The 26623-nt window shown below is 34.7% G+C and overlaps 4 protein-coding genes across 4 annotated transcripts; 2 read left to right on the top strand and 2 right to left on the bottom strand.

Moving 5' to 3' along the window:
* Positions 1-303: 303 nt before the first annotated feature.
* LOC133875993 (protein ROOT INITIATION DEFECTIVE 3-like) lies at positions 304-5102 on the bottom strand. Its single transcript, XM_062314287.1, has 8 exons — positions 4806-5102; positions 3431-3544; positions 3010-3143; positions 2778-2922; positions 2481-2683; positions 1911-2032; positions 1173-1405; positions 304-738 (listed from the first exon to the last, which is right to left on the bottom strand). The coding sequence occupies exons 1-8, from the start codon at positions 5037-5039 to the stop codon at positions 436-438; spliced, it is 1488 nt and encodes a 495-aa protein (XP_062170271.1). The 5' UTR covers positions 5040-5102; the 3' UTR covers positions 304-435.
* A 7055-nt stretch (positions 5103-12157) lies between these two features.
* Positions 12158-12973, top strand: LOC133875106 (UPF0481 protein At3g47200-like). Its single transcript, XM_062313109.1, has one exon. It carries the CDS (start codon positions 12158-12160, stop codon positions 12971-12973), a length of 816 nt encoding a protein of 271 aa, XP_062169093.1.
* Positions 12974-15898: 2925 nt separating this feature from the next.
* Positions 15899-17200, bottom strand: LOC133875105 (UPF0481 protein At3g47200-like). Its single transcript, XM_062313108.1, has one exon. It carries the CDS (start codon positions 17198-17200, stop codon positions 15899-15901), a length of 1302 nt encoding a protein of 433 aa, XP_062169092.1.
* Positions 17201-22411: 5211 nt separating this feature from the next.
* On the top strand, positions 22412-26453 carry LOC133875338 (cycloeucalenol cycloisomerase). The gene is made up of 8 exons (XM_062313442.1): positions 22412-22568; positions 22668-22810; positions 23056-23139; positions 23564-23605; positions 24474-24584; positions 24664-24855; positions 25406-25503; positions 26070-26453. The coding sequence occupies exons 1-8, from the start codon at positions 22562-22564 to the stop codon at positions 26260-26262; spliced, it is 870 nt and encodes a 289-aa protein (XP_062169426.1). The 5' UTR covers positions 22412-22561; the 3' UTR covers positions 26263-26453.
* The last annotated feature ends 170 nt before the right edge of the window (positions 26454-26623 follow it).

The following is a 26623-nucleotide window of genomic DNA, read 5'->3' as shown; positions in this document are numbered from 1 at the left end:
CGCCAACCAAAAAATCTACTATTGGGTCAGTGCTGGGCCGTTGACAACGTCGGATTCATAAGCGTGGTAAAATGTTACAATTCTAAAGGTTAAGGATTTAACCAAATTAGCATCCAACGGTTCTAATACTTTTGGATCAATAGTTTGGGCCTTACCAGATCTTCATGCAGATCTAATCCTCCATCTGCTCTTACAAGGCCTCTTTTCAGCCAGCTGCTTGCTTCTTTCGTGAAATGATTCTGCCAATATGACTAGTACTTTATAATTACCACCAAAAACAAGAAGAAAAAGAAGACAAAGAAGGAAGAAAAAAAGAAATATGTAAACAAGAACAGACAAAAACAATATTAATTCATTAATTACAAAGGTTACAAAGATAAGAGAGGAGGCCAAGGCATGACTAAAACTTTTGTGGGTATTCTTCGTAGCACATGCTTATTCATCATGAAATTTAGTAGAGGACTGTGGTTCCTCCTCCCCCTGTAGAAGTGGACTCTCAATCTTGAGCATTTTTCTTTTTCTAGATGTGGGTGTGTCAATCTCAGTAGGCCATAATAATCTGCACTGCATCAAGTCAAGTAAACGTGACTGCAAATGCTTATTCATCTCCATAACGTGCTTTGTCATTCTTGTGGCCCAAATCCGATTCTCTATGCAAGTTTCCACCTTCATTTGCATTGCTGCTGGAGTTCCATCTTTCTGCCCATATTCCAAGGCAGAGAAAGAGAATCTTGGCAACTGCTTGTGCATATACCATAACATTGTTAAATGAAAATACTAAAGCATAAGATTAGTAAATGTGCCGCATAATCTCCTAAAATTTGGATACGGCCCTATTCTCCCTTACAGATTTGGCTTACGTACTGTAAAAAAAACTATAGTACATGTGTTGTTGTCTTTTCAACAGTTTAGATTGAATTTCACAGACTATTTTTCTCATAAAAAACTTGAAATTAAATCTCAACCGTTGGTGCGTTTTCTTTACAGCACCTAAGTCAAATCTCTCCCCTACTGCTTTTCTGCAGTAAGCAGTCATGGGACAACATCATATAATTAGGCAGAATGACTAATACTCTTCTTGAAATATAAGGTTCTAAACTTATCTCTATGTGACACTTAATAGTTTTTGCATGAGTCAACAATTGCATGCTGTTCAAGAGAGAGAGAGAGACCTCCAAATCAGATATGTGCTGGTTCAATGAATCAGTGCTTCGGAAATCAAGGGAAATCTGATTTTCTTTAAAGGAACAGCATGAGGAAGGGAGAGTGATTCTTCCCTTGGATGAGTTGGCTGGCTGAGGATACTTGTCAAGCAAAGAAACATAGAACCCGTTTGAAACTCTCTGATGGTTTGATACAGAAAGCAGTGAGGACTGCGGAATCACTGTCATATTAGTTACTGCCCCTGCTTATACATGAAAACAACAATCTTGGTGATGCGAAATCGGTGATTGTATTAGAAGCTATGTACGATATATTGTGCTTGTACATATACATAGATATAAACATGTATTCACATAAAAGTAAGTATTTTATCAAATGTATCAATTCAAATTTGGGTTTTATATATAGACGTTTGCATGTATTTGTTTCTCTCATGCAACTCTCTTATATGATGGGGGAAATGAGTGAGAAATCTACTTGGTTACTAAGAAATACAGAGCAAACAAAGGAAAATTGAAAATTACTTCTTATGTTGTTTGGATTGCTCCACATGCATACTATGTTTGATTCTGAAGTGGAAAAAAAAGAGGCATGCATTTCCAGTTAAAATGAATGTGCTTGTTAATCGTAACTTGAATTTTGGTATGATGGATAATTCATTTAACAAAACAAAATTTGAAAACCCAAGTGAAGAGCAAGCTCCCTCTCCAGAAAACATAAATAAAAGGCAAAATACTTGCACTAACCTTTTCGATGGTCGAATTTCCGGATGATCACCAAGTTGACTACATCCCACATGCAAATGGTGCAGTCCTCAGATGCAGATATCAGACCTGATTCACTGAAGGCCAATGCAGTTATGGCTCCACTGCATGGATGAAGGGAATTTAAAACGATTATACTGCATGAATATTTGAATAAAAATCTATACAAATAACTAAGAAAAATAAAGAGGACCAGAGTTTAACACTAAATGGTCATTGCATCTCTCTGGTTATGTGTGTGAGTATTTATCTAAAATCTGTAGTACTTGCAGTGAAGTTTCCAAATATATATGGGTTTCAAAGCCGACGAACCTAGTTAAGTAAAGCTAACAGGAGCCAGTTTGTCATTGATTCAATCTCCATGGAAATTTTAATGCCAAATCAACATAAAAATCTGCTTGCCAATCAACAAAGGTATTATACTAATGTGGAATGATACTAACTCAAATAAAAGAGAGTCAAAGTCACTAGGTTTTTCAACAATTTATTCCTGTGACAGAAGGAGACTCCATTTCCAATGAGTAACAGGAAACATCAAGCACCATACATTACTTGTGTTCTTTTAGCACAACTGGTTGGTCTTCTGCAACAAAGAAAGGGTCCTCCAATAGTCCAATATCAAGCCTGTTGACAAAAATTCTTCCATCCACACTTCCACAGAACAAGAGCTGCTCCCCTGGGTCAAGAACAATTGCAGTTATCGCCAGTGGATAAACTTGAGTTTGTATAAGCCTTCCTGAGACGAAGTCCCAAACCTACGAGATATGGAATAATATCCATTATAGTAACATGAAATTTCAACTTTAAAGATAATAGATACTAAGAGTATGATACACATAGTGTCGCCACCTTGCAAGTGCCATCAAGGGAGCTTGATACTAGAACTGAACTTGAGCTGCCTGATGTGTTTAACAGACCAGTAACAGAGGATCTATGCTCTGATGAATAATGTAACAACGAAGGCAAGCTTCCAGAATCTGCCGTGTCTAGCAAACTTCCATCAAATTAATTAGAAAAATGCATCATTCCAAAGGTTTTAAATCTAATTTTAGTGTCAACAGAAAAGGAATTCACCATTTACCTAATTACAGACCACACACAGATCATACCATCATTTGACCCAGAAATGAGAAGAGAATCATCATTAGAAAACAGCAAGCAATTCAAAGATTTGTCATGAGCATGCCAAGTCTTGAGCAATCTTCCGTTAGCAATCTGTGGATTACCTCAACCATATAAGAATCTAAGGAGGGACAGTGTTTAGTACCTCTTATCCCACAATGAGGTTGATGCATTCATTGCACCAAAAACAACACAAATGAAGAAATGTGGATACTAATGGCAACATAATATATCTAGATATCACAATATGCAGATCACTATGTAGTTGCTGAGCTTAAATATCCATGTAAATGAATTTATCTTGTAAAACAGGTTTTTGACTTCTCCTTACCAGGAGAGAACATATTATTTATACGAATAAGGCAATTTGATAAACTAACCTCCCAAAGATAAGCATTTCCTGAAAGTGCCCCGCCAGCAAGATATATGCCATCCTTTGTGCAAGAAAGCGGCCCAATGGCCTCCACTGGATAACTCCGAAGAGGCAGTTGAGGCTGAAGATTAGAAAATTTAAGCGAACCAAGCGATTTTCCCAGTATAAAACAGAGTTTTAAAGGAAGATGCGCAAAAACCTTCAGCTGCTTATTCTTTAATCTTTCTCTTTCTCACTTGAGGTTTCAGATTGCATTACAAATATGGAAGATTGTGAAATACAAGTCCACCCAAAACTTCAATGGAAAAAATTCAAACTGACAGATAAATCTCTAGCAAATCCAAACTGGTTAACTGTTTGCCTCAATGTAATGATGCATTTTCTCATTAGAAATGAATACTAAGTCTCTATTAAGCCATATCTTTTTTTTTTAATTCAAAATTGCTATACCTACAATTCTTTTACAACTTATTGACACGTGTGAGCATGTGATTGGAGCCACATCAGCAACTAATTTTTTTTTAAAGAGAAAGGGATTTTCAACTGGAGATGCGTTTAGTTGCACATTACCTTGATGTACATCAAGTGTACACTAAAATACATTGGGTGTGGAACCCATACATGTGGGTCCCACACCCAATGTGTATAAATGGCCAAATGGGACTCACATGCATAGTTCTCATACCCAATGTCGGGTATGTCTTGGTGATGTACACCAACGTGACGTGATGTACAAGAATCATTAGCCTTCCAACCGATTGAAGACAAAATAGTCGAAGAACAAACTAAGTTACATATTTGGAAACTAAAGCGAGCAGCCTTTGAATTAGCTAATGATCAATGATGGTTCATTGAGGCCCGATCAATCAATGGATAAAGAGAGTCAAGTTTGCAGCAATAGTTCAAACATTCAATGACTGAAATAAGGGGAAAAAAATGGTAACTAAGGAAGACGAAAACTTTAAGCATATCGGAAAGCATATAACTATTTGCATAATAAAAGTACAGAAAAAGAGAAATAAAATAACCCATTTTAGAGATCAATTCCTATTTCCAATTACCCTAATAACTAATCTACAACATGAATAAGAATTTACAGCAAGAATAATTCACATACATTGGTGATTGATCATTCACCAATTAATGAAAGTAAATACGATTGATTGGATTACATGCATAAGAAACTGAATAAATTCATTTGAAGATATGCAATGTAATACCCCTAAAAATAAAGATTATTTGGATCCTACTGGGAGGCCAATGATCAATCTGTGAGAAAAAGGACACAATTTTACTAGGAAAAAAAAAAAGGAAAAGAAAAGAAAAGAAAAGAAACCCATTCAATTCACATGGGAATTTTGAGGTACGTGATGATCGATTACCTTATTCAATGCCCAGATGAAGATGGCTCCGCCACCAACAGACCCATGTCTGTGAATCTGGGAAGCTACAAGGAAGTGGTTTCTCAAGCACAATAACCCATGAGAAGGGGATGCGCAGGTTGGTATGTGGAGAAGATGATCCCCTGTGTCCACATCCCATATTGTTATGCCTATTCCCATGCTCTTGTCACTGCAAACCACCAAGGCGTCCCTGCCCTTACCCATGATTTGCATGTGTATAGTATCTGACTATCCCTGTGTATATACAGAGTGATATATATATATATATATATATATATATATATAATGTAGGAGTTGTGAAGGTTTGCAACTTTGCATGCAAAGGGCTTGTTTTGGAGACGTGAATGGCCTGAACGACAGAATGGCATGCTAGATTTGTGAAAACGCTGAAAAGGGACAAAGGTGGTTCAACAATTTTGCACCTTTTTGCATCATCACCTGCCCATTTCAGCTGAAGATGCCTCGGCTTTTTGCAAGTGTGCTTCATGCAAATCAACCATGACCTGTCAAGTATGAATGGTATCATGACACGTCATAGCTAGTAGGTTCAGCAGACAAAAATGACTTTATTTCATTTATTTTATTTCATTTTTTTCTCTGGAAGACCAAGACACAGGGAAAAATGTGTCGAAATATTTCATAGCTAGGCGAGGTTTGTTAGTTATTAATTTAGTTTTTGGAATAGTCGGAGATTTAACATGGTACAGAACATGGAACCAGAAATTTTTTATAGATGAGATCGATCCAAAGTATGATTGAGAAATATATTAAGATCAGAGAATATTTTTATCCATTTAGTATTAAGAAAAGTTTAATATATTTCAATTTCCAACTCAATCGATCACCTAACAAAATGGTATCCGATGTTCTTTTAGATCTCAAAATTATTTATGATTGAATATATACATTAAATTTTGTAGTAATTTCTCTTTCGATGTACAAAATCAAAGCCTAACATCGATAATATTATTGATGGATTGAAAATGCTTGTTTTGTAGTTACAGTAGAAATGTGAATTTTTGGACAAATAACAATGAGTTTATACATCCGTAAATTGTACTAAACTCTAGCTAGCAAGCTAGCTCAACTCATATAAAATCGACTCAAGTATTTTTTTAGAAAAACTTCACTTATAACTCATAATCTTTCATTACTGTTAATTTAGAGTATCAATCTTTCAATTTCAACCACCATCTGTTAGAATTTCCATTAAATCCTAGTATTTTGAAAATTTTGATAGGATTTTACAGAAAATTCAAACGAAGGGTTGAAATTAAAAAAAAAAAAATTATAAATCAACACTTTTTAAAGTTTGAGTACATACGTACGTACCTTTTTGCGATAACTTTTACTGAAAAAAAAAACTCAGACTCAAGAATATATAAAATCATTTAGTTCGGTTATTAAACAAAGCATATATAAGTTGTACCGAGAGGAGAATCATTTATTTTCTCAATATAAGGCTTTGGAGAATGCCTTAATTTGCAAAAGTGCTTAGTTAATGAGCCACTAAAAACTTGGGATGAAATATATTTACCAAGCCTATATATATCACAGGCGCCAGGTGGAGAGGATATATATATTAGATGGAAGCTAAGATTTATTATTATTATTATTTTTAAAAATAAAAACCAAACCAAACAAAACAAAAGCTTAGACTGAGACCAAAAAGAAAAAGAAAAAAATTATTCTACAAAAGAGAAAACAACAACAAACAAATTAAAAATAATTAAAAAAAAATATATATATATATATATAGTAGTTGGAGTGGCAAAAAGTACATGCAAGCTAGCTAGGTAGATCAGCCGGATCCACGATTAATATTATATATGACTTATATATAATTAATTGAGAGAAACATATATAGACACTGATGATATTAGTATACAAATTAATATTGCTTAATTAGCATTGAAATGAATTCATTTTTAGCAAAATCAATTTCTCTTTCGTAACATGCAGTCATGCATGCACGATATTCTTACTCAATTCGATCTTCAAATTAAATAGCTTTACAAAGCACTCCAAATAAAGTAGCCAGTTTCAATTCCCTAGCTAGTTGGTGCTCTCGATATATAAGATTGAGGAGGCATTGCAATTGCAAGTATCATAACTTTATTTTTTACATACACATATATAGTTACTACCCTATTTGAAAAACTAAAAAATATTGAAGAACCGAAAAAAGAAAAAAAAGAAAAAAAAAAAAAGATAAGAAAACTTCACCTTGTTTTAATGACCAAGTATTAGAGCATTTCCAACAAGCACTCCATTTCAAAGTTTTCACTAAATTTTGGTGAATATCTCAAAAAAATTCATTTCAGCAAACTCTTTATAATTTATCTATTTTGTCTCATGTCAGAATTTCACCCCAAATTTGACTCACAATTTCTCTATTTTTTGAATTCCTCTCCGTTTTCGATCACTTCTCTTTTCACTTTTCATCTTTTCTCATTTGTTAGGAGTGGTTGCTTAAAACAAATAAAAAATTAATATTTAGTTAAAATAGAGAAATATTCAGAGAGTTTAATAACAAAAGTAAATTCTTTAGCTAAGATTTGATTAAAGTTTGGAAACCTTGTCAATATATATGCTCTTAGGTGGCTGGCGGCCGTGAAGAGAGAGGGTCACCGTATGTGAGAGAGAAGAAAGAGCGAGAATATTGTGTGGTACGTGGGAGACAAAAATTGAAAAAACATTGGGCCTCCAAGCCCCCAAGCCGGCCACCATCTGGCTCCACCCCTATCCGGCCATAACGTACGTAATTCAAAGTTTGAAATGCGGTAAGGAAAATGGAAAGTTTGAAATGTTGCGCCGAAAAGTGAAGCGCTCAAGAGTTGAGAACAACATGACCAAATCACAAATTGTACATAACTTTTTCTTCAATCATTTGCTAAAGGAACAGAATCAACAGATAACACCCTATTTGTTGGGATCGAAATATTCCCACTAATCAATTAATGGGCCCAAATCCCAACTTCGCCCACTCACTATCCGTAGTCCAGAAAAAGACCACTAACTGAGCCCCTTGCCCGGGCCATATGATCCATCGCTTGATCCAACCAAGCCCAGCCGAAAACAACCTATGGAAAGACATGAGAAGACTGAAATCTCGAGATATTTGGAACGTATCTCAAACATGTCCCGACCCACGTCCCATTCAATCATGCCCCAGAACATGGATGCACACAATCTGGATACAAGAAGACACGCCCACCCAACACGTGGAAGCCCACACCCTAGAAGACATGAAGTCGACCCACGTTCCGAACCTCGTGATTGCCCAAGTTCCGGAAGTGGAAACCCACGATTAGAGAGCCTGTTCCCACCATTTTCGGGAAAAACCGACTCTCCTTTCACTATAAATACAGACCTACCATCAGGTATTCCTCTAGCTAAAATTATATTTATTAAGGCATTCATACAAATTATCCAAAGAACTGACTTAAGCATCGGAGTGGAACCAGTTGGCACCCCCAGCAAACATCCTTATTGAGCTTACTATTTTGCAAGAAATGACATCAATAACTTTCTAGAAGCTTATGCTACCAGTTCGAAAGCTGTCTTAACACTATTCATAACTTTTTCTTCATTAGCTAAAGGAACAGATCACACGCTATTGTGGAATTAGACCCACTCATCTTCACTCTTTAACAATTTAATCATTAAAGTGTTTTGGTTAAATGATTGAATTTACATCTTCCTATCAGTATAAGCTTTTGGGATGAGTAATGATTTAACATGGTATCGGAGCAGAGGTCCTGAGTTCGAATCTTGTCTCATTCATTTACCTCAAACTTTAATTAAATATTCTACGTGTTGGGTCTCACCTATTAAAAGGGAGTTTGAGCCTACACATGAGGGAAAGTGCTAAAGTTTTGATTAAATTTATCTCTTCATATCAGCTTAAGCTTTTAGGATAAGTGGTGATTTAACAGTTGAGCCCATGTGCGGTTTCATGACTACTCATGTGACTTGTATTTAGTCTTCTTTATGCTTGGTAAGATATCAAAACTCTAGCTTAGACCTTATGTGACGTCCCACATCGCTTGGGAATGAGGATGTGCTTATATGTATAAATACATTATTTATGACACAACGCGTTTTAAAGTCGTGATGGTCATGAACCTATCAGAATTCTGCAGTTAAGCGTGCTTCTGCCAGAGCAATCCCAGGATGGGTGACCTCCTGGGAAGTCTGGTTCGGGATAGCCAAAAGCGGATAATATTGTGTCATTGGGGGTGGGTCGTTACACCTTAGACCCCAAGTTGTTTAAACACAATATTTCCAATTCAATTATTTAGCCAATTTTCAATTTAGTTACCACATATATCAAAATCAAAATTAAAGAAATTAAAGTAATAAATCAGTTAATACAAAGATTTTAATAACATAGTGAAAAACTTTTTGAAGATCGAACTCGATCTTTGATACGATCTACACGAGAAACTCGTCTACACATGCATGCACCACTTTATAACGTACGGAAAGATACATTGAAGTTTACACGCATCACTTTGTTCCTCTGTGTTGGTTGTCATCTCTCTTTCTCGGCTTTCGGCAGAATATTGCAGGGTTCTTTTGGTTTGCTTGTACGTCTTCTTCTTCTTGCAGAAACCATGCAGCCTTATTCCCCTAATTAATTAAAGAACTGATCTGATCAGGAATTGCCTTTAATTTCTGTCACTGAATTCTGGAGGAAGGAAGCTAAACATAAATTCAATTAATGTACGTAGTTTAGCACATTTAAATTCCTTCGTAGAAGAACATTCATAAGAATGGTTTAATTTAACCAATGTTGTTTAGCAGCTAATGGGGGTTTAAGAACGAATAACCAGCTTCCTTGATACTAATACCAAAAATGGAATAAAGTCCCATTTAATTTTCACTTTTACTAATATTTGTAGCACTGACTGGAATCAAGTTTCAAGCATATTTCCTTTTTTTGTCTTTAAATTGTCTATAATTAAGTACTTCGAGTGATATTGAACCTGCAAATTGTCAAGACCAAATGCAAGTGGGTTTAATCGATCTCTTGAAAGTCCAAAGGCCTTGAAGAAATTGTCGAGACCAAATTAATGCAAGTGGTTTTATCTGCTTTGAAAACTTCCTCAGCGAAGGCCATATGACTCAACCAGGTATGTTAATGCTAAGAGTAATGCTATATAGTAGACTCTCATTCTATCATCATTCCATTATGTTGATCACGTGATATTGTTAATTCACATTTACATCACATTTAGGTCAATTTTAATTAAAAGAAAAAAAATAAATTTAATGGCGGATTGACAATACTATTTAGACTTTCTCATGTTTTAATTAAACCAATCCCACAATCTTTTCATTTTGGGGATGGTTTAACTGCACGGTCTGCATTGCACCCATATATTTGTGGAGTCATTTGACTAAGTACCCCTTTTCATTTTGGGGTGAATGAGACACTCCATTGAAAGAAAACATAAATTTACCTAAAAGAAATTAACAATGAAGTGCGCAAATAATAAAATGAAGACAAGAGATTTTACGTAGTTCGGTTTATGATCTATGTCTACAGGGTAAAGCTCAAAGGGCTATATTATACTCTTTTTTCTCTTGATATTTTCACATTACATTAATTAGACTTCTATTTATAGGAGAATTTGAGTAGATAAGTATGGTAATCAAATCAATATAATTTAATTACCATCAAATCTGATTTATAGGAGATAACAATAATTACAATAAATATCTGAAATCAATTCTCCTAATATACTCTACCTAACACCCACAGCCACCATTTTTTGCATTTTAGGGTGGCCAAACCACCATTTTTAAAAAGAAATTGTTCAATTTTTTTAGTTTATTTATTTATTTATTTTAATGATTTTGACGGCATTTTTTTAAAAGAAAAACATCAAATAAAATCAAATTTTCATCAATTTTCACGTTGAAAACTAATAAAGTGATAGTTTGAAAGAAGTAAGTGCATGTCACTTTTAAAAGTTTGGTAGAGTAAATGCAAAAATAACGGTAGTTTGTGCTGCATGTAAATTGTATTTTCCCCAAACATTAATGTACCTTAATTTAGAAGACCAAATTTTCTTTTTGTTGATAGCAAGTTTTGTCCTCTTGTTGATAGCAAGTGTACATGCATGTGCATGTACTCGTATTCAGAAGAAATATTATAAAGTATTTATTGATAAATACTAAAAAGAACTGTTTTCTTCCTATATTTATCTATCTATATATATATATAGCACATGTAATATCTTGAATTGTGTGGATTAATATGAAGGTGTACGTTGCATGTATATATATATATATGGTCATGTCTTCTAGCTAGTGCAAATTGTGACAGCACAACGAGTAATCAAATCTTGTTCATTTTAAGATTTATAATATATATTGCAAGTAATTACTCAGGTGAAAAGACTAACAAAACCAAGAACTATAATTTAATTAGTACGTATAAATATGATAATTAAGTATATAACGTATGTAGACATCTGCATGCTATAATTTTGATAAAGATTCTCAGTGTATATATGATCAATACAACAACACGTACACCAAAAATTTGTTAAATCAAACCCAAATCTTAATTAATAAAATAAATTAAAGCAGTCTTCATCTAAATCTTCTTTTAGTTATAAGTATTTGGTGTGTGAAAAATGTACATAAAAACACAAACTAAATATGCATGGTTTTAAGTAATTTTATAATTAGACTTTTGGAAAGCTAAAAATAAGTTTCATTTTTCTTTAATTATTTTAAAGCAGATCGATCTGCAATATATTCTTTGGAATTGGCAAGAAAAAAGAATACGCGAGGATGACAGAATTGAAAACTGCGGTGAACAATATTGCATGGAAATAGAAGATGATTATATCATGACAGAATTGTGTAAAAGCAATCTGACATCTTCGATTCAAGGAAAGCTTTGCAAAAGGTCTCCAATACCATCTAAATGTTCCATATTTAGAGTCCCACATAGATTTCGGAGGGAAAAATTTTATAAATTAAATGAAAGTTGTTTTGAGCCAGTGTTGGTTTCAATTGGCCCATTTCACCACGGGAAGAAGAATCTACAGGCAATGGAAAAAATTAAATTATGGTATCTGCACTGCCTAGCTCCTCAGTCGAGCACCAACTAGGGAAACTACTTTGAAGTGCTTTATAGAAGCCATTGAAAGTATTGAGCAAGAATGTCGTGCATGCTACGCAGAAGAATTTGATCATCTTGTCGGAAAGAAATTCATAGAGATGATGGTTGTTTTATCATTGAATTCTTCCGCAAAGCTTCGAAGGAGGTACGGCGAGATAAGGAAGATCCCATCTTCAATACGTCATGGATGGCTTGGGAAATAACAAACGACTTGTTTCTACTTGAGAATCAGCTTCCTTGGTGCGTGCTTGACCGTTTGTTTAACCTGACCCAATCAAATGCTGAACGAAGGTCCCTGCTCAATCTTCTTAGCTCGTTTCCCCTATATGTCCTACGCACTCGTGATGACCACCAAATCCAATACAAGCATTTACTTGACTGCCTCCTAACCTCTTTCGCTGAAACATACACAGTAACACAGGCTGATCACTTGTCATTCTTAAAAGTGGATCCCATTCCGTCTGTGACCGAGCTTTTGAAAGTTGGAGTCAGATTCCAAACTCGATATGAGGAAAACTCGCTCAATGTAACTTTCAGAGATGGAGTAATGACAATCCCACGAACGAAAGTGTCGGAGATCACAGAATGTATCTTCGTAAACCTTGTCGCATTTGAACATTGTGATCCAAGCAAGGTTCATAAAATTACCTCTTATCTTAAGCTCTTGAAGGACCTTATTAACACTACCAAAGATGTAGATTTTCTCAAACAGCGAGAAATTCTAGCAATGTCTTTGAGCTCCGAGACAATAGCAAGTGTCTTCAACCGGGTTTATAATGATGCTTATGACTATGTTTTCCTTTACACAGACCTCTACGATGAAGTGAATGCATATTATAGGCGTCGTCGGAACAGATGGCGATATATTTTGAAGCATGATTATTTTAACAATCCATGGACAAGCTTGTCTGTCATAGCTGCAACCCTGATTCTACTTTTTACCCTTTTGCAAACCACTTATTCTATCCTCTCTTACCATCGACCACCGTCACCCACCTGTTAGATCAGTTAAGCATTAATGGTACGTGCTTGTTTCAGTGTGCATTTCTTAAATAAATCACATTAAGTGTGAATCCTGAAGGTTGCTGCCATAGCAATTGGTCAGGCCGGCAGTCTTTCTTAGTCAGTCCCCTCCCTGATCTCCAAATCTTTCTCATTTCAGATTGCCTTTTCAGTTGAGTAGAACTTTGTAACCACGTACGTGAAGCTTTGTGTGTGTGATTTGTTGAGTGCATTTGGTGAGTTATATATCTTGTGTGTATTATATCAATGTATTTGTGCTTCAATAAAGGGTTGTCTTTATTTTCAAGTCTTTCAATTCCCTCACCGTTTTCGATGACAAACATGCAGCTTATTATTGTATCTTTTCTTTGGATCTTAATGTAGTCGGTGATTTTCTGAACCACAAAAAATAGGGGCATTCCATTCCTTATGAACCATTGCCAAACCATAAAAATAATAATAATAATAATATTATGTTAGCATTTAGCATCCCGTTCTCCTATATATTGAAACGCCGTCTCGATCGGAATTGAGTTAGGCTTAAAAAGCCTTCAATGGGGCGATTTCCGTCAGTGGGGCTCAATGTAACTTTTAAAGATGGAGTGATGACAATCTCACAAAAGGTTTAATCAGAAACCTCATTGCATTTGAACAGTGTGATCCAAGCAATGACTATAAAAAAATCACCTTTTGTGCTAAGCTATTCGATGACCTTATTAACACTAGCCAATATATAAGTAAGTTTTCTCAAACACGTACCAAGGAATTCTAAAAATCTATTTGCATGAGCGCTGATATATAATTGAGGACGTAGCAAGTATCTGCAACGTTAACAGGCTTTATAAGGATGCTATTCAATTTTTTTAAAAAAAATAAAATAAATAAATAATCTTCACCTTGTTTTAACGGTCAAGTATTGGGTGGGTGGGTGGCGGCGAAGAGAGAGGGTCACCGTGCGTGAGAGAGAAGAAAGAGCGAGAATGCATGCGCATGCCGTGTGGGAGACGGAGAAAGATAAAAAGAGATCGAGCAGAGGGAGACCTTTCCATTTATTGATCGAACCATTACGTACGCAAACGCAATTCAAAGTTTGAAATGTGGTAATTAAGGAAAATGGAAGTGGTCATGATCAAGAGGTAGCCTTGACTCAAACTAAAACTCTAACTGTAGTAACATTACTGATCAGAGCGATGAATCTGACAAATAAAGATCGAGTGTCAAAGATTTCTCGAGTATGTAACTCCAGATCGACTTGCATGATTCATTTGAGAGTGAAGCTGAGAAGAAAGATGATCTTTAAGATACCTATTACAATCTCTTTGTGGAGTTCTCTAAATTTTTTTTTTTTTTTTAAAAAAAAAGGCTAAACAAAAAGGCCTTTTAGAAACTTAATGAGATTGAACTTGAAAAATAAAATTTGTTTGTTAAATTAGATGACTCTTGTGCTTTGAATTGCAAACTTGAACTTGACAATTATGTTGATTTAAATGAGAAGAACAAATCACTCGAGAATGCTTTAACTCTTAAGGATAAATTGAATAAAATGTTGAGTTGTCAAAAGAACCGTTTTGATAAATCTAGACTTGATTTTGTGGATAATTGTTATTTTGTAAGTGCTTTCTACTTTTGGTGTGAAAAATGTTTATAAAAAGAATGTGCCGTTTGTTCATGCTTGAAGTGATTTGGGTAAGAAAGTTCTCGTTGACCCTTATGTATCTAGACCTAGGTCTAGAGCTATTCACTTTCGTAAGAAACAACCTTCTCTAAGGTTTGCCCCTGCTTGCCATCATTGTGGCAAAGTTGGTTATGTTGAAAATTATTTCATAAAAATTTAAGTTTTCTTCTAATTTAAATATTGGGATAATTGCACCGTTGGTCCCTGTAGTATACCTTAATTATTTTTCACTCCCTATGGTTTAAAAAGTTCATGGGAGGTCCTCGTGATATGTAATAATTACAAATCGATCCCTGACGTCAAATTCTGTTAAAATTTTTAACAGATTTCGTCAAATGCCATGTCAGCGATACGTGTCGCCAATAAGATGGCGACACATGTCCACCGTAACAAAAATATATAAATTTACTAAAAAATAAATAAAAATACTTATTCTTTTAAAAAAAAAAAAAAAAAAATTCAAAAAAAAAAAAGCTGAAGGAGCCGGCCACCCCTTTGAGGGTGGCTTGGCCATGCGCCACCCCCAGTGGCCGCAAGGGTGGCGCGCGGCCACCGCCAAGCCACAAGGGGTGGCCTGAAAGATCTAGGGGTGGCCCGATCGATGGCCACCCTAGGCCACTGGGGGTGGCCGCGCCCCACCCCCAGACAACTCTAGGGTGGCGCGTGGCCACCCCGAGTGGCTGGGGGCGGCCAGGCCACCCCAAAAGGGGTGGCTGGCCCCTTCAGCTTTTTTTTTTTTTTGATTTTTTTTTTTAAAAGAATAAGTATTTTTATTTATTTTTTAATAAATTTATATATTTTTATTACGGTGGACACGTGTTGCCATCTTATGGTATACCACAGGAACTAACGGTGCAATTATCCCTTAAATATTTCAACTTTCCCTCCATTTTTTCAATTATTCTGTTCCACATTAAAAAACAATGAGTTTTTCTTGTGTGTTTTATAAGCATTTATCTTGCTCTTATACTAGATTGAATTTTGAGTACATCCATGCTAGTTGTGTCGCCGTCGCACGCACACACGAGCTTATTATTTACGTGTGTATTTTTCTGATATGTACAACTGTTATTCTAACAGTTATATTTTTAAATATTTAATTATTTTTTCAACCGTCAAAAACTACATTTCAACAACAATAATCTCAACAATTCGATTACTTTTAGTTACAAAGTACTGGTGATTGAATTAAACATATATATATCGCGTGCGCACTAAGATAATTAATTAGCTTACAATTGCTTAACTAATCTAAGAGGTGCGTCGATAGTAAGAGAGGACAGAATAAATGGTTCCTGAAAAGGTGAAAACTAGAATCAATACTGCAGCATTGAGCGACAAGATCGTCCATGGGTTGCCAAAATAGTCGCGCTTCAACATTGCTCGCCATCTGTTCCAAGGGCGCCTACAATATGCATTCACTTCACGGTAAAGGTCCGAGTAAACGAAAGCACCGACCGAAGCATCCCTATAAAGCCTTTTGAAGATACTTGCTACGTCCTCGGCGCTCAAATATATCTTTAGAATTCCTTGATTTTTGAGAAAATCTACATCTTGGCTACTGTTAATAAGATCGTCCGCCAGCTTAGCATAAGAGGTCACTTTAAAGTCCTTGCTTGGATCACACTGTTCAAATGCAATGAGGTTTCTGTATAAGGATTCTGAATCCTCTGAAACAAACCTCTGTGGGATTGTCATCACTCCATCTTTGAATGTTATGTTGTGCAGGGAGTACTTGTTTCTACTTCCCACTTTGAACTTAACTCCAGCTTGCACAAGTTCTATCACGCACGGAATCTGCTCTGGATATGAGATCACTCTTGCGTCGGTCGGTGTTGCTGTGCTTGTTCCGATGTAGGAGTTTCGAATACAATCAAGTATGTGCTCGTGTTTGAGGTTATCGCGAGGGGACCATTCGAATGTAAAATACGAAAGGACAAGATTAGGTAGAGACCTTTGTTCATCGTGTGACTTGGTCAGGTTGAACAGGCAATCAAGCGCGCGCCAAGGGAGCTGATTCTCGAGTAGAATCAGATCGTTATATAAACCCCAATACAGACATGGCGTATTGAACACTGGATCTTCCTCGTCTCGTTGCACCTCCTTTGAAGCTCTGCGGAATAACTCAATGATAAAGCAACCATCAACCACCATCATCTCTATGAACTCGTTTTCTGCAAAACTAACTTCTCCTGCGTAACATGCACGGCATTCTTGCTCGATTCTTCCAATGGCTTCTACAAAGCACTCCAAACTAGTTTCTGTAGTTGGTGCTCGATTGAGGAAGCAATGCAAATACCATAACTTGATTTTTTGCATTGGTTGTAGCTTCTCCTTCCCGTGGTGAAATGGGCCAATTGAAACTAACTCTGGCTCGAAAGCTTTTTCACTATACTTACGTAGTTTATCCGGGACTCTAAATATGGAACATTTAGCTGGTATTGGAGACTTTTGGCAAAGCTTTCCTCGAATTGAAGATACTACTTTTGTTACATCTCTAATATTAATACTGACAGACGTTTGATTGCTACTACTCGCTCCTGATCCTGACATTTGTTCCTTCGTGTTCTTTCTTCTTGTCAATTCGCTTTAAAAAAAAAAAAAAAAAAAAAAAAATTTATTTATATATAGTCTTCCAAAATTCTACTATTTATTTATTTATTCGTTTTTTAACGGGCAAAAGAGAACAACAGCCTTTTTAATTAATATCCAGAACCCCCTGACTTGGGCTTTTGATCTAATTAATTCTAAAGCAACCCAAGATTTGCATTCCATATTTTAAAAACTCATAACTATTTTCCGTTAGATCTTTCTCTTTACCAAAGTTTGTGGCAGAAATTCAGGAAGCAATCAGGCCAGTCCTCCATGCTTACATAAGGTGCACTGTGCTTCTTTAGGAATTTTGGAATGGTGTTGCCCTTTTATTATGCAATTTTTTTTTATCAATTTTATATGTTTGGCAATTTATACTCTAATTATATATAAAATGTGCTTTCTTCAACTTTACAGAAAACTTTTAATGAAAAAAAAAGCAAGTACATAGATCCAAGAAGAAGAAGAAGCAACTATGTATCAAACAATTAATATGGAATAAAGTGTAGTGATTGAGTGTAATTTATGTCCACTGTGAATTTTAGTTGTTAGGCTTGAACATATATATATATATATATATATATATACTTGTAATTCATATTTTTAATTAAATGTAAATCATATTTTACTCAAGGAGAGTGAAATATTTTGTATGGTGTAGAAATTTAATGGCAAATTTAGCATTGATAATACTACAAATAAAATTACAATTTAACAAAAAAATAAATAAAAATTATCAGAGGTTGGTGCTAATAATTAAGTTGTAATCAACGACGACTTTATGTCATTGCTGATAAGGCATTATCAGCGACAACAAAAAAGTCGTTGCTGATGAGCAACAAGGTCCATCTTTTTGCAAGGACTTATCGGCAACGATTTGTCATCGCTAAAAGTGATTAGTGAAGACTTGTACACTATTAGCAACGACAATTACCAAATTTCTTGTAGTGCATGAAGCCCATAAATAATGAATGACATTGAAGACAACTTAAAATCTTATTTTTAAGATTTTTACGATTTCGTAGGTAAAAAATGCGATTTTAAACCAAATCACAGAAAATGAATTATTTGATAATTGCGTTTTTAAAAAAATTGCGATTTGAAAACGCAAAAAACTGTTTTTTTTTAAATCGCAGGTAAAGTAGTGTTTTTTTAAAAACGCATAATTTTAGAGCTAACCTTCAATTTTAAAGGTCAAACTGTGATTTTGTTAAACTCTTAACTGCGTTTTTAAAAATCAGTTTTTCAAATTACATATTTTAAAATTGAACTTTTTGAAATCGTAAACTCAAAAAAACTTTATAAGTATAAGCTTTTAAAATAAGTAATTATTTAACAAATAAAATTAAAGCACGTAGATCTGCATATATATATATATAAATATACCTGTGCGTTTTGATCTGGTCGTCTCCTTTCTGTCGTGATTTCACCATGTTGATCTCATACCCAGAACTAGAAGACCCTCCTCCACCCTCAGAAATGTTGTTAGCTCTCAAAGGCTGAACTTCAATCTCCAATATCGTGTCTGTGCTGCTGTAATTAGTGTCACCATAAAAATAAGTTTGAGTATCTTCCATGTTTAATGAAGACCTTGAAGAACAAGAAGGAGAATGGCCGTCTATTTATGCATGTGAAGAAGGAAGCACCCTACACGCACGCGGCGTGATCATGGCAAGTTGGCAACAAGAATGCGTCCATTACTATTAGTCTATTATCGTACATTACAATTGACAGGCGGCGGGCCTTTTCACATTTCCAAGATGACAATTTCACAACCTTATTATAATAATAATTAAATTTCACTATTATGAATTATATTTTGTGTACTTTAATTTTTTTACAAGATAATTTTACCAAATTTTCTCTTTTTTTAAAAGAAGATATCTGAACTTTAAACCGTCTTAATTTAAGATATTTATTTTTCGAAAAGTCTCAATTAGGGGTTCTCTATTAGGATTTTCCGTAAAATCTTTTCAGAATTCTCAAAATACTTATGTATTTATTTATTTTTCAAAAATTCACGCATAAATAGTTTTGCAAATTCTATTAAATTCTAACAAACATTTAATTCCTAGCAATTTTTTTTTTTTTTTTTTTTTTTTTTAGTGGTACGTTATTCTTGCTCTGCAAAATCCAAATCTCACTCAAGATTATTTAGAGGATTTCTTCCCTTATATAATTATATCAGCCACTTTGGTTTCCATCCCAGCTTCTCTCTCTAAGCTTGTAAAATTAAAAAAAAAAAAAAAGCGCATGCTTTTGTACCCACAATGTCAGCTCTTCACTCTCGATCACCCTATCCCTATCTGTAGTGGGCACCTTATCGATTCCTCTCTGTAGTGGAAACCCTGGTCTTGATATATATATATGATAAAAACAAAATTTTCCACCACAGTTTGATTAAGTAGGGGGCCCTGCCCAATTCAAAGTTTGAAATGTAGTTGTGAAAATTGAAGCGCAGTTTGAAATATCAAATATATGTAGTCTCGGTGGGCGCGCCGCAGTTTCTTCTTGGCTCACGTTTTACTCTCCCAGTGCCAGTTGCCAGTTGCCTCTGGAATTGGCTTTCTTTTCTCGAGAAGTCGAGTGTCAAACTGTCAAATTGGACTTGGAATCCTTTGTGATAGACCTACACCGCTTGTCCGAGAAGAGAATTGAGGCGGCCGCAAAACTTGGAGAAAAATAAACAACGGTCACCGTCAGACGACAGATAGACAGAGAAGCCTGGAAAAGTAAGAGCATGAGGGCTACGTACTTTATGTAGGTTGGTTTGGAGTACTGCTGCAGTCTATCATATTTGCAATCAGAGGAGTACGCTATACAATATACATTAAACATGATATATATCCAATTGCATTCAGACGAGAAGTTGATGCAAATTAATTAAAATTTCTCCCGGAAAGTTAGAGTTCGAATTATTGCAAAAGAGAGATTGGAGACTACTGGAACTTACTTAGTGATTGATCATATATTACCAATGGGGATTACCATCATAATTAATACTCTCTAAATGGTAGCCTTAAAGTCTTTTAGTTATGGACTAGGTGGTCAAATTTAATGGTTCGAAACCCTTTTCATTATGCATGCATAGTTGCTCTGAAACTCTAATTGAATATGGAACATTTAGCTACCTAGTATTGATAAATGCTTAATTCCTATTACTCCATCTCCCATTCTCTCTTCTATATCGGATAAAGAACGGGAAAGATTCTCCCTTGTAATCATTTTTCCTCATTAATTAATAAAAAATATTCCAAGCAACTAGTAGCATTTGCCATCATATTTTCTTATTTTATATTATGAGTTATTTGTTAATGTAAAAAAATAAACAGAAAAAAAAAAAAAAAAAGAATGTATACAAACACAGCTTGACATGGGCTTCTGATCTAATTCTAAAGCAACCCGGCCAAGATTTGGGTTTCAAGTGACATAAACAATGACACTGAAGATAACTTAAATCCTATGTTTAAGATTAGACATAACTTTTTTACAAATTGGGTTGTAAAAGTTTTCTACAAACCAATTTTTAAAAGTGACATTATTCCTTAATCATGTGATCGAGAAGAAACATATGTCAATTTAGAGATTGGTTCTTTTAAATAGGTCTGATACCATGTTAAATATATCGGAGAAATATATATATGGAAAAGAAATAGCAGAAGAGAATAATAGACTACAATATATTGAGTCTTATTCATAATAACAATATTACATAGGTCTCTATTTATAGAGAGACGATGTGTAATGAGCAAGAAACCTAAGACTACATAAGGTAGGGAATAAACCTTAATTGGAAAGACAATAAACATAGAATAATATAATATAATATATTCTAACATATACGAAACTTGTACAACCCAATTTATAGGAAACCTTTTGTCTTTTAAAATTTGGTCCACGCTTTGTCTTATTGAACACACTAAGAAAGAGAAATAAAATACTAATTATTAAAATTATAGCATATAGATGTGTGTATATATATAGATACATTTGATATATATATACACATTTGATAGTTTGAAATGTGGTAAGGAAAATCCAACAGGGTCAACACCAACTTAAAAGATAGAAGAGTAATGCAATTTGTAAGACTCTTATTCATTTTTTATCTCTCCAAATGTAACATGCACGACTTTTAAAATTATTAATGCACATAAATTTTGCATAGTAGTTTCTTCTATATATGGGCCCTATCCATTAATAATCTCTACTTCTTCTTTTTTTTTTTTAACAAAAAAAAAAAAAAAAAAAAAATCCTCCTTATCACTTTAGAATTCTTCGTATCTCATCACTTGGTTTAGAATTCAATCCTTGAGATTTTACGATATCAACAATTATAACTTTTAAAAATATGAATAAATTAATACAACAATTTTTAAGGTGATAATGTTAATAATCGCTAATAGAATTAATAATGTTACCTACCATACAAACATCTCATAAAGTTGACATGACAATGTCTATTAGTTTTGGATCAACTTTTGTTGAAAAAAAAAAATCCAATAACTATTAGACCTTGTCGTATTAGCTTTGTAAAATAGTTACGGGATGTCTATGTGGTATATATCTAGCATTCCTTCCATTAATATGAACAATTGAATTCCAAACCAATGATTATGATTTAAAGAATTTCATTGATAAAATATTCAAAGAAATCTTGATCCTAATGTTATAGTATTGTCCATCATGCAGCAACAGTGGACTTGTTTATTAGTGCTGAATTTCGTTGGTTTGATTTAGTTTCTAATTGTTGAAATCACCGTCCCCAAATACTTGAAGAAACATGGTTTGGATATCACAAACTTTTATTCCAATTTCTTACAAATTTACATTGCAATCTATATGGGTATAATCTGTGCCACATGGGTAAAAAATATAAGTAATAAAGAAAAATATTTAGGGTAATACAATTTGTATTATAATTTTCTTAATGGCAATTTATAATTAATGAAATAATTATTGTATAATTGAAAAATTAACCACTAATTAATTAATTTGATATTTTAATAAAAATTAATTTTTTTATTACAAAAAGATGATAAAGGGATGAAGGGAAGATGTGTAGAAGCTCTCTATTCAGTCATCTCTTATACTAAATTATGGCGTTCCTATCGGAAACGTGGTAGTTTGGTAAATAATTCCGAAAGTGAGCCTTGTTTCACCGATACACTAGGCACTATCTATCTGCGAGTGTGTAGCAGCTCAACAGCCCCAGAGCATCAACGGCGCATTCAAGACTAGACTTGATCATCAGCAAAGTTCACTCTCTCAGTCAGTCCCAAAATCCGAACAGCATTTTTAAATCCAGATCCGAATACCCAAATGCGGGGTGATTTTCCGCCATCCTCTTCGACTTCTTCATCTCTCTTAATCATACAGGGTTTATGCTAAATCCCCTTATAAAAACTGCGTTTGGCTAATGGCGCAGGTGCGGAATCGGATTGTCGTTTTTCCAGCTTATGGCTCGCGCCTGACCCGAGCAAGCGATGGGGCGAGCTGTTCTTCCTCGGCTACACTCCCTTTTGGCTCACTCTCTGCTTGGGAATCGTCGTGCCGTTCAGGCTCTACGAGGTTTGGGCTTTTCCTTCGTTGTCTTCCTTTTGGTCCATTTTCAGTCTATGCCTGCTGCTATAAGTATTTCATTACTTGTAGATTTTTAAATGTAGCTGAACGATGTAATTCATTGATCTTAGTTGCAGTTTGCATGTTGTTATGAATGGTAGTAATGGGTTTTTAATCAAATCTAAAAAAATGCCATCTCTCTAAGATAATCCCTGAAAACTTTGTGTAAGAGGTATCGTTTTGGTAATTGACAGAGATTTACAGAATTGGAGTATCTGCTTCTGGGATTGGTTTCAGCAGTTCCTTCTTTCTTGATACCAATGCTATTTGTTGGAAAGGTACATTCCTGATTTTTATTTCCTTTTTTTTTTTTTATAGATAAAATTCAAGTTTTAAATGATTTATGAAGTAAAGTATTTAGCTTTGTGCTTGGCAATGGGAGATTAATAATAATATTATTGACTTAGAATAAATTGTGATGGGCTTATCCAAACTATTTTTTTAAACTTTCTTTTCCAAAAAATCTAATGAATGCTAAATTGACTGTCAGCTGAGCCTTTCATTATTTGTGAGAAGTTGTTGCTATTTAGAGCTAGTACATTCATCCTAATATCCACTCTGAAGCTAAAAGGACTGTGGGGAGGGTAACTAGTTGCTCAGAAACATGGTTTAGTGGTTGGAATGCCTAATGGAGGAAAACCTTAGGCCCTATGAATTGTTTATGTGCTCTAACTCTTTTCTTTCTTTTGAATCCTTTTGCAGGCTGATAGCAGTATGTCTTGGAAGGATCGGTATTGGGTCAAGGCAAGTGTTTTTATGGTTAACAGTTTGCATATCATAATTATGAAAAGGTTATAGAACAATGAAAGTTGTATTTGGGTCATGCATCTTCCTGATGATATGTTGTTTTCATTTATTATAGTATGATTCATTTATTGGCAGTTGTGATGGACCTGTCTTTTATACAATCTTTTTGGCATATCTGTCACCTTGAATTGCATGGGATATGAGTATTTATATGTTATATACATTTTTAGCGTGGATTGATACAAAATGGACTATGAATTTGCTGATAAGAAGTGTGTTATTGCATCATGATAGAAGTTTCAGCAGTTCCTTCTCTTGTGTCTCTCAAAATATCTAAAAGCTGTGGTTTTTTAAGTTTTTGTGAGATTACCAAGGGAATTCTTCTTTTAAACTCTTTATTTTCATTTGGCTTTCTGGAACCCTTATGTCAATTAAATACATTTATTCTTGAGTATGAATAGTTCTAATGCAGGGTTAATGGCACTCTCAAGCATTTTGGTAGAGGTAGAGCTTTTAAACACATGTGGAAAATGACATGAGAAGGGTGTTTGTATATGGTATTACAATGTGGTAATTTTCAAAGATAAATGTGTGATTATTGATGACTATTTGCCATATTCGTGGATAGGGAATAATGTTATTGACACGTAAATACTTTGATCACACTATAAGCTGGATTGATTTACAATGTAAACACCATAGCCAGGTTTATACAACCTTTCTTTAACATTTCAATGGTGCTTATCTCTCCTCTGCTTATGATAAAGTTGATCCGCTTGCATTGCATCTTTGCCTCTCAATAAGTCAGATCTTTTTTGTAAGATATCTATTCTTGGCCTGAAACTTGAACTTATTGTTGTGGCAGGCCAGTCTCTGGATTATAATCTTTAGCTATGTTGGGAATTACTTTTGGACCCACTATTTCTTCACAGTTTTGGGAGCTTCTTATACTTTTCCATCATGGAAGATGAACAACGTAAGCCATGAAAAAACAAGAAGCTCTCTGTAGTAATTACATGTTATCATTTCTAATGACTTATTTTGTTTCTTTACAGGTACCACACACAACTTTCCTTCTCACACATGTTTGCTTTCTATTTTATCATGTTACATCAAACATAACACTTCGCAGACTACGGCATTCTATTGCTGACTTGCCAGAGAAAGTTCGATGGATGACTGAGGCTGCGTGGATATTGGCTCTTGCTTATTTCATAGCATACCTCGAGACTATAGCCATTTCCAATGTATGTGATAACAAAACTTTTGTCCCATTGCTATTATCGAGATCTTTCATCTAACCTTACATATATTCTGAATGCTTGCAAAGCTGGTCTGTGAGTGGATTAAAGGCTAGAAAAGTTAGAGTGGTATGGTTTTACAAAGGCTTTTTGGTATATAGATCTTGCTTTTTCAGCATTCAAACTCTATCTACGGCCTTATCCCATGGTATTATGAATATAAATCAACCGAATACGATTATCATATTAAGAAAACCTTTTCTTGTTACTCTTTTCATTACTATTACGAAAGCCTACAACATGTAGGTGAGCGTTTAAGTAAGTCTTCCTTATATCCTTTTGTAGAAGAAGTGACGACAAGTAGTGTAACATGTTGAAACTCATAAAAAATCTGAAGCTCTAATAATGTGCAATGTTTGCTATGATACACTTTAGTATCATCTTTTCTCTTTGGAATGCTTTGTGTTGAAGCTAAGCACATACTTAACAACACATCTGGGCCATGAATATGTGAAATAAGGCTGTGATAACGATATTTTATGTTAAATATGTGCAGTTCCCTTATTATCAATTTGTGGACCGGGCATCTATGTACAAAGTTGGGTCCCTGTTTTATGCCATCTACTTCATTGTAAGCTTCCCCATGTTTCTGAGGTAAGAATTCAACTGCTAGTCATTTTGAATTATTTGTGCTTTCCTTCTCTTTAATACTTGTATAATTGCGCTAGCCGATATAAATATGCATACTCCAGAATTTTACACTATTCATCAGAAGGGGAAAGTATACCCATAGTGTATAATATACCTTACCATAGGCATATCCATGTATAGGATGTTTTACAGTATTTATGCTTCTCATGTATCAACATAATATCAGTTTTCCTGATCTCAATCATTATATCAGTTTTGTGGAAAATGGTGCCTATGTGCTTCTTTTGGTGTTTATGAAGAGAAAGAAATGATAGAAACTTTGAGGACATGGAGAGGAGTATGGAGGAAATTATTTCTTTGTTTTCTGAAACTTTGTATCTTTGGACGGCGGTGTATGTGTCTCCTCTGTCGATTAGTTTTAGTGACTTTCTTGTTTATTTTGCTCTTTCTAGTTAGGTACATTTTGTATACTTCCTGTGTACTTAGGGCGCTTTACGCTTTCAATGAGAGTAGTTCATTACTTATATAAAGAAAATTGTTTTCCTGATTGCAATCATCTACATGTGCAGAATTGATGAGAAACCTGGTGATCCATGGGACTTGCCCAGAGTTGCTGTTGATGCTTTGGGTGCCGCAATGTTGGTTACGATAATACTTGAGTTGTGGCGCATCTTTCTAGGACCTATTATTCCTATTTCAGATTCAAAACAGTGCCATCAACCAGGACTGCCATGGTTTCCTGGACATGTCAATGAAACTTGACAGATGAATCTGCACAGCAGTGATCCGAGTTAACTTCCCAGCCACAGAAGTAACCAATATATGGATTTTCTTCTTGTTGATGCTCTAATGTCTGCTGTACTTAATTAGATCATTGGTTAAACTTCCCATTTCTGGGGGATTTTTGGCATTGTATCAGCAAGAGGTAAACAATCTAAGAGTTCATTTGGCCCTGCGATTTCACATATCAAAAGTGTAAAATTAAACAAAAACGTGGAAAATGTATTGTTTGATATTGTATTTTATAAAAATTACAGCTTGAAAACGTAAAAAAATTCCCATTTTCAATCGTACGCAAGGAGATATGTTTTTGAAATGCACAATTGTAAAGTTCCCGATCTTT

The sequence above is a fragment of the Alnus glutinosa genome, chromosome 8, assembly GCF_958979055.1.
Source record: "Alnus glutinosa chromosome 8, dhAlnGlut1.1, whole genome shotgun sequence".
In the NCBI taxonomy this organism is placed as follows: Eukaryota; Viridiplantae; Streptophyta; class Magnoliopsida; order Fagales; family Betulaceae; genus Alnus; species Alnus glutinosa.
This window is presented reverse-complemented; position numbering and strand designations above follow the sequence as displayed.